The sequence below is a fragment of the Muscardinus avellanarius genome (assembly GCF_963383645.1).
Source record: "Muscardinus avellanarius genome assembly, chromosome: 16".
Classification (NCBI taxonomy): Eukaryota; Metazoa; Chordata; class Mammalia; order Rodentia; family Gliridae; genus Muscardinus; species Muscardinus avellanarius.
The window spans coordinates 21,309,023-21,321,577 of record NC_137802.1 but is presented as its reverse complement, the minus strand read 5'-3'; the positions used below and the strand labels follow the sequence as shown (position 1 = coordinate 21,321,577).

The following is a 12,555-nucleotide window of genomic DNA, read 5'->3' as shown; positions in this document are numbered from 1 at the left end:
AATGTCATGTAATATTTGTATTAGCTTTGCAGTAAAACTCATCTTCAAAATATGTACTATAATTCATGGTTTAGAAATAATTTAGATTTTAAGTGAAATAAATAATCTTAAATATATTTTTTTCTTTTTCTCCTTAGGTGGAATGAACCTTACTTTTTGAATATCTCCAGTTAACTGGTTGGATTCCTTTGTAAAAGAATCATTTTTCCCTGTGTGGAAGCCACTTAGTGGCTTATTTAATTATAAATCCAGGGATCATAAAGCCTTTTGATTTCCTGAAGGAGGAATATACCACTGTATCAGATAAACTTGACGTTACAGCCAAAATGGTGCTGTCCCAGAGACAACGAGATGAACTGTAAGTCTGTTTTCTGCCGTAAAAAATAACTTTTGTTCTCATAAGTGGTAATAACTACAAGTTTGAAAAATCTGTGTGTGTGTGTGTAAACGTGTGCACCCCTGCATGCGCAGGAAGTAGAACCCAAGAGCCTTCTACCACTGGTCCATATCCTCCAGCCCCATTTTATTTGTTTGGAAACAGGGTCTCTAAATTGCCGAAAGCCTCACTAAATTTCTGAGGCTGACTTCTAACCTGTGATCCTCCTGAAATTACAGACATGTCTCACCATGTCCAGCCTGGGAAGTCTATTCTAAGACTGAATCCATTTTACCAGTGTTTACATGTTGGGTTTTGTAGTTTTGATTTTTTTTTTCTTTTTTGTGTGTGTGGGTCTGGGGATGGAAACGAGGGGGGCATTCAACCTCCGAGCTACACCACCTGCCCTGTGTTTTATTCTTTATTTTGAAATAGGGTCTCACTGAGTTGCGGAGGGCCTCACTAAGTAGCTGACCATGGTCCTCCAGTCTCGGCCTCCTGAATGCTGGGATTGCAAGCATGCACCACCACACCAGCCCTTGCAGTTTTGGTTTTAAAATGGGATCTTTCTTTGTCTTAGCTTTTTTTACTCTGATTTTATCATATAAGTTTAAAGCAAAATAAAATAAGCAAATTAGTTAAGTTTTACCCTAAGCTTGTCTTTTTTTTTTTTTTTTTTTTTTTTTTTTTTTTTTTTACTCTGGGGATTGAGGCCAGGAACATTCTACCTCCAAATTACATCCCTATAGCCTTGTTTTGTTTTTATTTTATTTTATTCATTTATTGGCAGTACTAGGGATTGAACCCAGGGGCATTCTACCTCCAAGCTATACCCCCCAGCTCTATTTTTTATTCTTCATTTTGAAACAGGGTCTCAATAAGTTTCAAAGGTCCTTACTAAGTAGCTGAGTGTGGCTGCAAACCTGCGATCCTTTCTCCAACACGCAATCCTTCTGTCTTAGCCTCCTAAATACTGGGATTACAAACGTGCACTATCACACCCTGCTTATTTTTAGTTTTTTGAAACAAGGTCTCATTGAGTTGCTGAGGCTGGCCTCAAAACTGGAATCCTCCTATCTCAGCCTCCTAAGTACTGGAATTACAGGCATACCACCCTGCCTGAATCTGAACTTGTCTGTCTGCCTGTCTATTTGTTTGTTTGTTTGTTTAATGTGTGGTACTGGGGGTGGAACCCAGGGGCTTTTCTTCCTCCAGGCTATACTCCTAGACCTATTTTAGATCTATTTTATACTTTATTTGGAAACAGGGTCTCATTAAGTTGCTGAGAGCCTCAGTAAGTAGCTGAGGCTGGCTTCAAACCTTCATGATCCTCCTGTCTCAGCTTCCCAAGCACTGGGATTGTAAGCATGTGCCATCATGTCCGGCTTGAGCTTGTATTTTCAACATAATATATTCAGTAGGAAGATTAAGTGCTTTTTTGTTTTTCTTAAAGAGAGCTTTTTGCTTATTATTATTGCCATTGTTTTCCCTTCACTTTGGCCATCTTTTATTATCCAATGGCGCTTAAAAGATTTGAACTTTTTTTTTTTTTTTTTTGCAGTGCTGGGGATTGAACACGGGCATTATGAGACACCCATAGAAATTCATTTTATTCTTTTTCTCTCTCCTTTTTTTATTTTCTTTTGTGTGTGTGTTTGTGTGTGGTACTGAGCAGGGGCAGTATTGAACTCAGGGGCAGCTTACCTCTGAGCTACACCCCCAGCCCAATTTTATTCTTTCTTTCTTTCTTTATTTATTTATTTTTTTGCAGTACTGGGGATGAAACCCAGGGGCATTCTACCTCAGCTAAGCTACACCCCAGCCCTATTTTAGTTTTTTTCTTTTCCTTTTTTCTTTTCTTTTCTTTTTCTTTTTCTTTCTTTCTTTTTTTTTTTTTTTTTTTGTGTGTGTGTGTGTGTGTGTGGTACTGGGGGTGGAACCCAGAGGCTTTCTACCTCCAGGCTACATTCCCAGACCTTTTTTATATTTTATTTGGAAACAGGGTCTCACTAAGTTGCTGAGAGCCGCACTAAGTAACTGACGCTGGCTTCGAACCTGTGTGATCCTCCCTCTCAGCCTCCCAAGTGTGGGGATTAGATTACAAGCGTGGCCACCGCGCCCGGCTGTTCTGCTGTTCTTTATTTTTTAACTGAGGGTCTCACTGAGTTGCCAAGGGCCTCACTAAGTAGCTGAGGCTGTCTGTGAACCACAATCCTGTCTCAGCCTCCCAAATGTTGCTGTTACGAGTGTATGCCGCCACACCTGGCTTGGCCTTTATTTTTTATTTTGAAATAGATCTCATTGAATTATTGAGGTTGGCTTTCAACCTGCTGTCCTCCTCAGCCTCTTAAGTATTGGGATTACTTACAAGTGTGCACTACCATGCCCAGCATGTTTGTGGGTTTTATTTATTTTAGTGGTACTGGGGGTTAAACCCAGGGGCTTTTCTACCTCCGGGCTATACTCCCAGACCTATTTTATATTTTATTTGGAAACAGGGTCTCATTAAGTTGCTGAGAGCCTCACTAAGTAGCTGAGGCTGGCTCACTAAGTAGCTGAGGCTGGCTTTGAATCTGTGTGATCCTTCTGTCTCAGCCTCCCAAGTGCGGGGATTACAAGCGTGTGCCACCACACCCGACTGGTTTGTGGGTTTTATAAGAAAAGGATCCAGCTGCTTTTTCCCTGAATTTTTATTCCACAAGTTAAAACATTTACTGATAGGCAGGTGTGGAGAGTATAATTGTAATTCCAGTACTTGGGAGGCTGAGACAGGAGGATCACAGGTTCACAGCCAGCTTCAGCCACTTAGGCCTTTTTCAGTTTATTCAGACAGTGTTTCAAAACAAAGAACAAAAAATAAGCTGAGTGTGGTGGCACATACTTGTAATCCTAGCACTTGGAAGCCTGAGACAGGAGGATTGTGCAGGTTTGAAGCCAGCCTCAGCTACTTAGTGAGGCTCTCAGCAGTTTAGTGAGACCCTGTTTCCAAATAAGTCTGAGAGTATAGCTCAAAGGTGGAAACCCTGGGTTCCATCCCAAGTACCCCCCCCACACACACACACAGAAAGAATAAAATATAGTTCTGAGGATATACCTCAGAGGTAGAATGTCCCTGGGTTCAATCCCCAGTACCACTAAATAATAAATAAATATATAAATTAATTAACAAATATTTAAAAATCTATATTTACTGAGTTCTTTTTATCTGAAAACACCTTACAAATATTAGAATAACTAATTTTTTCTTTGTAAAATACTTCTAATGTTTGTATTCTTCTAGATGAACTTTAAAATAATTTTACTAAAATATTTTAAGTCTTAAAGATAGTGCATGTGTCTTTTTCTCTTTCACACTGGGGATTGAACCCAGGGGTGCCCTACCACTGAGCTATACCATCATTTTTGTAATACCAACACTTTTATTATTATTATTATTATTATTATTATTATTATTATTATTTATTTATTTTTTTTGCAATGCTGGGGATTGAGCTAGGGGGAATTCTACCTCTGAGCTATACCCCCAGCCTATTTTTTTATTCTTTGTTTTGAAACAGGGTCTCACTAAGTTGTGGAGGACATTACTAAGTAGCTGAGGCTGGCTATAAACCAGAGATCCTCCTGTGTCAGCCTCCCAAGTACTGGGATTTTCAAGCATGCACCACCACTCTGAGTTTTTCTCATTCTTTTTTTTTTTTTTTTTTGGCAGGTCTGGGGATGGACTCCAAGGGCATTCAACCTCCGAGCTACACCCCCTGCCCTATTTTTTATTCTTTATTTTGAAACTGGGTCTCACTGAGTTGCAGAGGGCCTCACTAAGTAGCTGAGGCTGTCTGCGAACAGCGATCCTCCGGTCTCGGCCTCCCAAACCACGCCCGGCTTTTCTCATTCTTTTTTAAACCTTCTAGTTTAGGGTAATTGAAAATCCTCTTAAGGCTTCAAGGTGAACTGTTTAAATCTATTTACTATTTGTGCACTGTACCTGTATGAATTAATTCATACAGGTACAAAAGCAAAATACATGAATGAATTGAATACTAGGGTTAAGATGAGACTATAATTTTAGTTTATAAATCTTTAACTTAAAAAGTTCTATTTTATTGACTATAAAATACACATTTAAACATAAACCTTTAGCCAGGATACTCTCTTATAATCCCAGTATCTAAGAAGCTGAAGACAGTAGGATTGCCAGCCAGCCTCTGCAATTTAGTGAGGTCCTCTGCAACTTATTGAGACCCTGTTTCAAAATAAAGAATAAAGCCAGACATGGTGGCACAAGCTTATAATACTTGGGAGTCTGAGACAGGAGGATCACAAGTTGTTACCCTCTACAATGTAGCGAGTCTCTCAGTAACCTAACAAGATCCTGTTTCAAACTAAAAAATAAAAACAGGGCTGAGGGTGTGACTCAGAGATAGAAAACTCCCCTAGGTGTTTACAATCCCTAGTACCTAAAAAAAAAAAAAGCCAGGTGTGGTGGCACATTCTTGAAATCCCCACATTTCAGAGGCTGAGACAGGAGGATCACACAGGTAGACCTTGTTTCCAAATAAAATAAATAGGTCTGGGAGTATAGCTGGGAGGTAGAAAAGCCCTTGAGTTCCACCCCCACCCCCAGTATCTCTCTCTCTCTCTCTCTCACACACACACACACACACACACACACACACACACACACACACACACACATTAAATAAATTACTAATAGGGCTGGGGGTGTAAGACAGATCGAATGTTCTTGGGTTCAGTCCCCAGTATCCCACACAGACATACACAAAAAGACCTAAACTTTTTTTTTTTTTTTTTTGCGGGTCTAGGGATGGAACCTAGAGGCATTTGACCTCCAAGCTACACCCCCTGCCCAATTTTTTTTATTCTTTATTTTGAAACAGGGTCCCACTGAGTTGCAGAGGGCCTCACTAAGTAGCTGAGGCTGTCCACGAACTGCAGTCCTACAGTCAGCCTCCCAAATGCTGGGATTACAAGTGTGCACCACCATGCCCGGATGTAAACTTTTTAATATATCGCTTTTATACTAGTTTATCTACTGAAAATCAGCTTTTAAAATTTAAAAAGTTTTATCTGGGCATGGTGGCCCATGTTTGTAATCCCAATACATTGGAGGCTGAGACAGGAAGATTACAAATTCAGGTCCAGCTTTACCAATTTAGTGAGACCCTGTTTCCAAATAAAAGAATAAAATAGGGCTTGAGGTGTAGCTCAGAGGTAGAATGCACCAAAAACAAAACCAACCAAAAAACAAACAAAACAAACAAACAAAAAATTTTGTAATCCCTGCGCTTGGAAGGCAGAGTCAGGAGGATCGCAGAGGTTCGAAGCCAGCCGCGCTGGCTTAAGAGACCCTGTTTCCAAATAAAAAAGTATATATATATAAAAATAGGTCTGGGAGTGTAGCCCGGAGGTAGAATGGTTTCCAGGAACCCCAGTACCACCAAAAAAAAAAAAAGTTTTGTTACTTTAGTTGGGCACAGCAGTTTGGGACTGAGGGTCCCCTAGGTAGGAGGATCTTGTATAATAAGTTCAAGACCAGCTTGGGCAATGAATGTATCAAGACCTTGTCTCAAAATAAAAAGGCGCAGGGCTAATTGGTAGAGTGTCCCTGGGTTCAGTCCCTTAGTAAACAAACACACACACACACACACACACACACACACACACACACACACAGAGAGTTCTGTTACTTTGTAAGCTTTAAAGTTTGATAATAATGGATTCTATAATCATATTGACTACATTCTTACTTCTGCTACAGCACCACAAAAAAGAAAGTTTCAGGTTTGGGATGTTTTGGATTTTTAGATTAGTTTGTTTTGTGGTGCTGAGGATGGAACCCAGGGATATTCTACCTCTGAGCTACACCCCTAGCCCTTTGTTTTATTCTTTATTTTGAAACAGAGTCTTACTGAGTTTCAAAGGCCTCACTAAGGTAACTGAGTCTGACCACAAACCTGCAATCTTCCTGTCTCAGCCTCTGGAGTACTGGGATTATAAGCATGCATCACCACACCCAGCTGGATTTTTTTTTTTTTTTTCTTGCTGTACTGGGGGTGGAACCCAGAGGCTTTCTACCTCCGGGCTATACTCCCAGACCTATTTTATACTTTATTTGGAAACAGGGTCTCACTAAGTTGCTGAGAGCCTTACTCAATAGCTGAGGCTGGCTTTGAACCTGTGTGATCCTCCTGTCTCAGCCTCCCAAGCACGGGATTATAAGCGTGCGCCATCATGCCCAGCTCTGGATTTTTAAATTTTATTTATTTATTTATTTCATTTAATTTTTATTTTTTTGGTGGTACTGAGGATGGAACCCTTCTACCTCCGGGCTACACTCCCAGGCCTATTTTATATTTTTGTTTGGAAACAGGGTCTCTTAAACCAGCGAGATTGGCTTTGAATCTGCACGATCCTCCTGTCTCCGCCTCCCAAGCGCGGGGATTACAAGTGTGTGGCACCATGCCCGGCTAAAATTTATTTTTATTTATTTATATGTTTATTTTGCAGGTCTGCTGGTGGTACCCAGGGGAATTCTACCTTGAAGCTATAAACCGTTCCCTAATTTTTATTCTTTATTTTGAAACAGGGCCTCACTAAGTAGCTGAGGCTGGCTTCAAAGCACAATCCTCTGGTCTCAGCCTCCTGAATGCTGGGATTATAAGCGTGTGCTACCACGCTTTATATATATATATATATATATATATATATATATATATATATATATATCACACACACACACACACACACACACACACACACACACACACACACACACACACCGGGGATGGAACACAGGGGCATTCCACCTCCAAGTTATAGCCCCAGCCCTATTTTTTATTTTTTATTTTTTATTTTGAAACAGGGTCTCACTGAGTTGCAAAGGGACTCACTAAGTAGCTGAGGAAGTCTAGGAACCGCTATCCTCCTGTCTAAGTCTCTGGAATCGGATTACAAGCAAGTGTCACCACACCCTGTTTACACTTTTGTCTTTATAATTAATTCTACTTGTTGTAATTTATACATGTTTTACACACACACTTATGTGTGCTCTAGTATTGGAAGCGATGTGCTGTGTGTTCCAGTAAAGTTTGTTTGTTTGTTTATTATTATTTTTTGAAGTACTGAGGATGTAACCCAAGGGCATTCTACCTCCAAGTGACACCCCCAGCTCTATTTTTTATTTGGAAACAGTCTCATTGAGTTGCTAAGGGCCTCACTAAGTTCTGAGGCTGTTCACACACTGCGATCCTCCTGTCTCAGCCTCCCAAATGCTGGGATTACAAGTATGCAATGCCCAGCTTTCCATTAAAGTTTTAGATTTTAGGACTTGGCAGTGAGATGGGGATGGACTGAGGTAGTATCATTAAATACTTACAAGTATTATACATAGTTTGTTTACCTTTTTTGTACTTAAGTTTTTTAGATTAAAAGAGGAAAATAAAGCTTAAGAAATAGATATTTTTAAAATTCTTTACTTATTATTTTGGGATATCCTAACTAGAATAAATTTATTTTTGTTGAAGTTTTGTAATATAGGCCATAACTACATAAAATACTTGTAGAAAGAGCTTGAGGGAGCCATTACCTTCTTATTATGTATTGCTTTGAAAGGCTCAAGGAGAAATACTATTTTGTGGAAGCTAAAAATACAGTAGGTTTGGCCGGACATTGTGGCGCACACTTGTAATCCCAGTATTCAGGAGGCTGAGAACGGAGGATCGTGGTTGATGGACAGCCTCAGCTACTTAGTCAGGCCCTCGGCAACTTAATGAGACCCTGTTTCAAACATAAAGAATTAAAAAATAGGGCTGTGGGTATAGCTCAGAGGTATAGAATGCCCCTGGGTTCTATCCCCAGTACGAAAAAACAAAACAAAACAAAAAAAAAACAGTAGATTTGGGGGATAGCTCTGAGTTATAATGCCTCTGGATTCAATCCCCAGTAACAACAGCAACAACAGAAAAGAGGATCAGCAATTTAGTGATACCTGCTGATAAAGAATGATAGATGAGCCTGGCATAGTGACACAAGCTTGTAATCCCAGCATTTGGGAGGCTGAGACCGGAGGATCGCGGTTCACGGACAGCCTCAGCTACTTAGTGAGGCCCTTTGCAACTCAGTGAGACCCGGTTTCAGAATAAAGAATAAAAAATAGGGCAGGGGGTGTAGCTTGGGGGTCAAATGCCCCTGAGTTCCATCCCCAGACCTGCAAAAAAAAAAAAAAAAAATGATAGATGATTCCCTGGGTTTATGTGACATTTATGTAGTCCACCGTTTGTTTTAAAAATAAGCAGTGAAAGCCAGGCATGGTGGTGCATGCTTGTAATCCCAGTACTTGGGAGGCTGAGACAGGAGGATCTTGCATGTTCGAAGCCAGCCTCATCTACTTTGTGAAGCTGTCAGCAACTCAATGACACCCTGTTTCCAAATAAAATATAAAATAGGTCTGGGAGTATAGCTGGGAGGTAGAAGGCTCCTGGGTTTCACCCGAAGTACAAAAAAAAAAAGTTGTGATCCGGATACTTTTAATCCCAGTATTTGGGAATCTGAGACTGGAAGATCGCATGTTCCTGGCCAGCCTCAGGTACTTAGCTGAGGCCCTCTGCAATTTAATGAGACTTGTTTCAAAATAAAGAATAAAAAATAGGCCTGGGAGCCAGGTGTCCTGGTGAAAATTTGTAATCCCAGCATTTGGGAGGCTGAGACAGGAGGATCACAGTTCACGGACAGCCTCGGCTACTTAGGCCCTTTGCAGCTCAGTGAGATCCTAGGGCTGAGGGTATAGCTTGTAGAATGCCCCTAGGTTCCACCACACACACACACACACACACACACACACACACACACACACACACACACACGAGTCAGGTGTGGTACACATCTGTAATTCCAAGTAAGGCTGAGACTGCATCACCGGTTCTGAGCCAGTATAAAGTAACACACTGAGACTGTTTCAAAATTGAAATAGGACTGAAGGTACAGCTCAGAAGTAGAGCAACCCTGGTTTCAGTCCTTAGAACGCCACATACAAACAGAACTCCAAGAGGATGAATTAGCAGATGCTTCTTCATGCTTCTCTCTTTTATTTTTGCAGTACAAGTATTGAACCCAGGGGTGCTCTACCATTTTTTTTTGTTGTTTCCTTCCTTCCTTGGCTGAACTTGTCCTTCCACGCTGATATTAGAGGTCAGCACTAAAACCACACACAGCTCTTGCTTCTCTTTCATTCTTCTCCGAAAGAATATATATGCCAAATGCCTTGGAAGCACACCCATATAATATCAGTATTTGAGAGACTGAGAAGGGAGGAGCACACATTTGAGGACAGCTTCAGAAACAAGCAAGACCATTTCCAAACAAAAAATTAAAAGGGCTGGGTGTTTAGCTTGGAAGCAGAATGTTTCTGAATTCATTCCCCAGTACCCAAACCAAATAAATTAAAAAATAAATAGAAAAAGAAAAGAAATAATATAGAGACTTCTTCCCTTCCTAAAGCAAACTGTTTTAATGTGTCTGTTTGTTTCTTGCAGTACTGGGGATGGAACCAAGAACATTCTACCTCTGAGCTACACTTCCAGCCCCCCCCCCTTCATACTGGGGATGGAACCCAGGGGCATTCTACCTTTGAGCTATACCCCCAGCCCTATTTTTATTCTTATTTTGAAACAGGGTCTAACTGAGTTGCAGAGGGCCTCACTAAGTAGCTGAGGCTGTCTGCGAACCACAATCCTCCTGTCTCAGCCTCTCAAATGCTGGAATTATAAGCGTGAGCCACCAAGCCCGGCACACTTGACTCTTTTTAAAATTTTTTTATCATAGAAGCCAGGCATGGTGGTGCAAACTTGTAACCCCAGTATTTGGGAGGATGAAATCGGAGAATGCAGGTTCACAGCCAGCCTCAGCTACTTAGGCCCTCTGCAACTTAGTGAGACCTTGTTTCAAGATAAAGAATAAAAATAAGGCTTGGTGGTAGAATGCCCCCTGTTTTCAGTCCCCAGTACTGCAAAAAAAAAAAAAAAAAAAAAAAAAAAAGGTACTGGGAATTGAACCCTTAAACATTCTACCTCTAACTTATGTAGCCCCAGCCCAATTTTACTTCTTATTTAGAAACAGGCTCTCACTAAAATGTAGATGGCTTCACTAAGTTGCCGAAGCTGGCTTTCGAAACTGTGATCTTCCTATCTCAGTCTCCCAAGTACTGGGATTACAAATTGTATTACCACTCATGGTTTGTTAAAATCCACTCCCCCCCCACAAGGTGTTCTGGGGATTGAAGCTAGGGACATTCTACTTCTGAGCTACACCTCTAACCCAGTTATTTGTTTGTTTTTTTGTTTGTTTGTTTGTTTTTCTGGTAAAAGAAAGAAGAAAAATAAATGGGCTGAGGTGTACTAGGGATGGAACCCAGGGACATTCTACCTGGGTATACCCCTAGTCCTTTTTTTTTTTTTTTTTCCCAATCGGGTCTGGGGATGAAACCCAGAGGCATTTGACCTCCGAGCTACACTCCCAGCCCTATTTTTTATTCTTTGTTTTGAAACAGGGTTTCACTGAGTTGGGAGGGCCTCATTAAGTACCTGAGGCTGTTTTTTTTTTTTTTTTTTAATTATTTTGAAACAGGGTCTCACTGAGTTGCAAAAGGCTTCACTAAGTAGCTGAGGCTGTCTGTGTGCCATGATCCTCCTATCTCAGCCTCCCAAATGCTGGGATTACAAGTGTGAGCCACCACACCCAGCTTTATTTTTTATTTTGAAACAGTCTCACTAAGTTTCTAAATTGTAGAGGGCCTTACTGTGTAGCTGAGGCTGGCTGCAAACCTGCAATCCTCCTGTCTCAGCCTCTCAAGTACTGGGATTACAAGTGTGCACCCCCATGCCTAGCTAATTTTACTGTTGAATTAGAGAAAATGCAGTGTTATTAGTGTTGAGCAGTAGGTCACCTTTGTGCTTGAATAATTTTGTCCTTGGAGAACTAAAGTACATTCCTTTCCTTTAAGTAGAAGTGATACATGAAAACACTTGTGTACAAAGCTAGTAATTCAGGCTCTGAATCTGTTCTGGGGAAAAAAAAGGCTTTTTTGGGGGCAGTTGAAGTTGAACCCAAGGGCATTCTCTGAGTACATTACAAACTATATATTTTCTTTATTTTGAAATGGCCTCATTAAGTAGCTGAGGCTGAAGCCGGGCGTGGTGGCGCACGCTTGTAATCCCAGCATTTGGGAGGCTGAGACTGGAGGATTGCGGTTCATGGACAGCCTCAGCTACTTAGTGAGGCCCTCTGCAACTCAATGAGACCCGGTTTCAAAATAAAGAATAAAAAATAGGGCAGGAGGTATAGCTCGGAGGTTGAAAGCCCCTGGGTTCCACCCCCAGACCCGCAAAAAAAAAAAAAGAAAAAAGAAAAAGCTGAGGCTGACCACATAGCTGTGGTCTTTTAACTTCCTAAGTACTGGGATAAGTGTGTACCACCACTTGTTTTGGTTTCTGCTTTATTTATTTATTTATTTATTTATTTATTTATTTATTTATTTTGGTGTTACTGGGGTTCCTGAAACCCTTCTATCTCCGGGCTACACTCCCAGACCTATTTTATATTTTTGTTTGGAAACAGGGTCTCTTTTAAGCCAGCAAGGCTGGCTTTGAACCTGTGCGATCCTCCTGTCTCCGTCTCAAAACACAGCGTCACCATGCCCGGCTGTATTTATTTGTTATAATAAAATTTTATATAATAAATGAATAAAAGCTAATAAAGTTCAGCCGGGCGTGGTGGCGCATGCTTATAATCCCTGCGCTTGGGAGGCGGAGACAGGAGGATTGCGCTGGTTTGGAGCCAGCCTCGCTGGCTTAAGAGACTCTGTTTCCAAATAAAAAAATATAAAGTAGGTCTGGGAGTGTAGCCCGGAGGTAGAAGGGCTTCCAGGAACCCCAGCACCACCAAAAAAAAAAAAAAAAAAAAAAAGCTAATAAAGTTCTGGTGTGTGTGGGGGAAGGTACTGGGGATAGAACCCAGGGGCTTTCTACCTCAGTGCTACTCTCTCAGACCTATTTTTTAAAATATATTTTTATTTGGAAACATGGTATCACTAAGTTCCTGAAAGTCTCACTATGTAGCTGAGGTTGGTTTCAAATCTGTGATCCTCCTGTCTCAGTTTCCCAAGTACT

At 40.9% G+C, this 12,555-nt stretch overlaps 1 protein-coding gene across 1 annotated transcript in view; it reads left to right on the top strand.

The window, feature by feature from the left end:
• Positions 1-326: 326 nt before the first annotated feature.
• The window catches only part of PAFAH1B1 (platelet activating factor acetylhydrolase 1b regulatory subunit 1), a gene marked incomplete at both ends in the record, with an annotated part of 48,656 nt that continues 36,427 nt past the window's right edge, over positions 327-12,555 (top strand). Inside the window, one exon of the mRNA XM_080712486.1 lies at positions 327-358. Within this exon, the coding sequence (XP_080568612.1) occupies positions 327-358 (32 nt within the window). The remainder of the gene's footprint in view (positions 359-12,555) is intronic.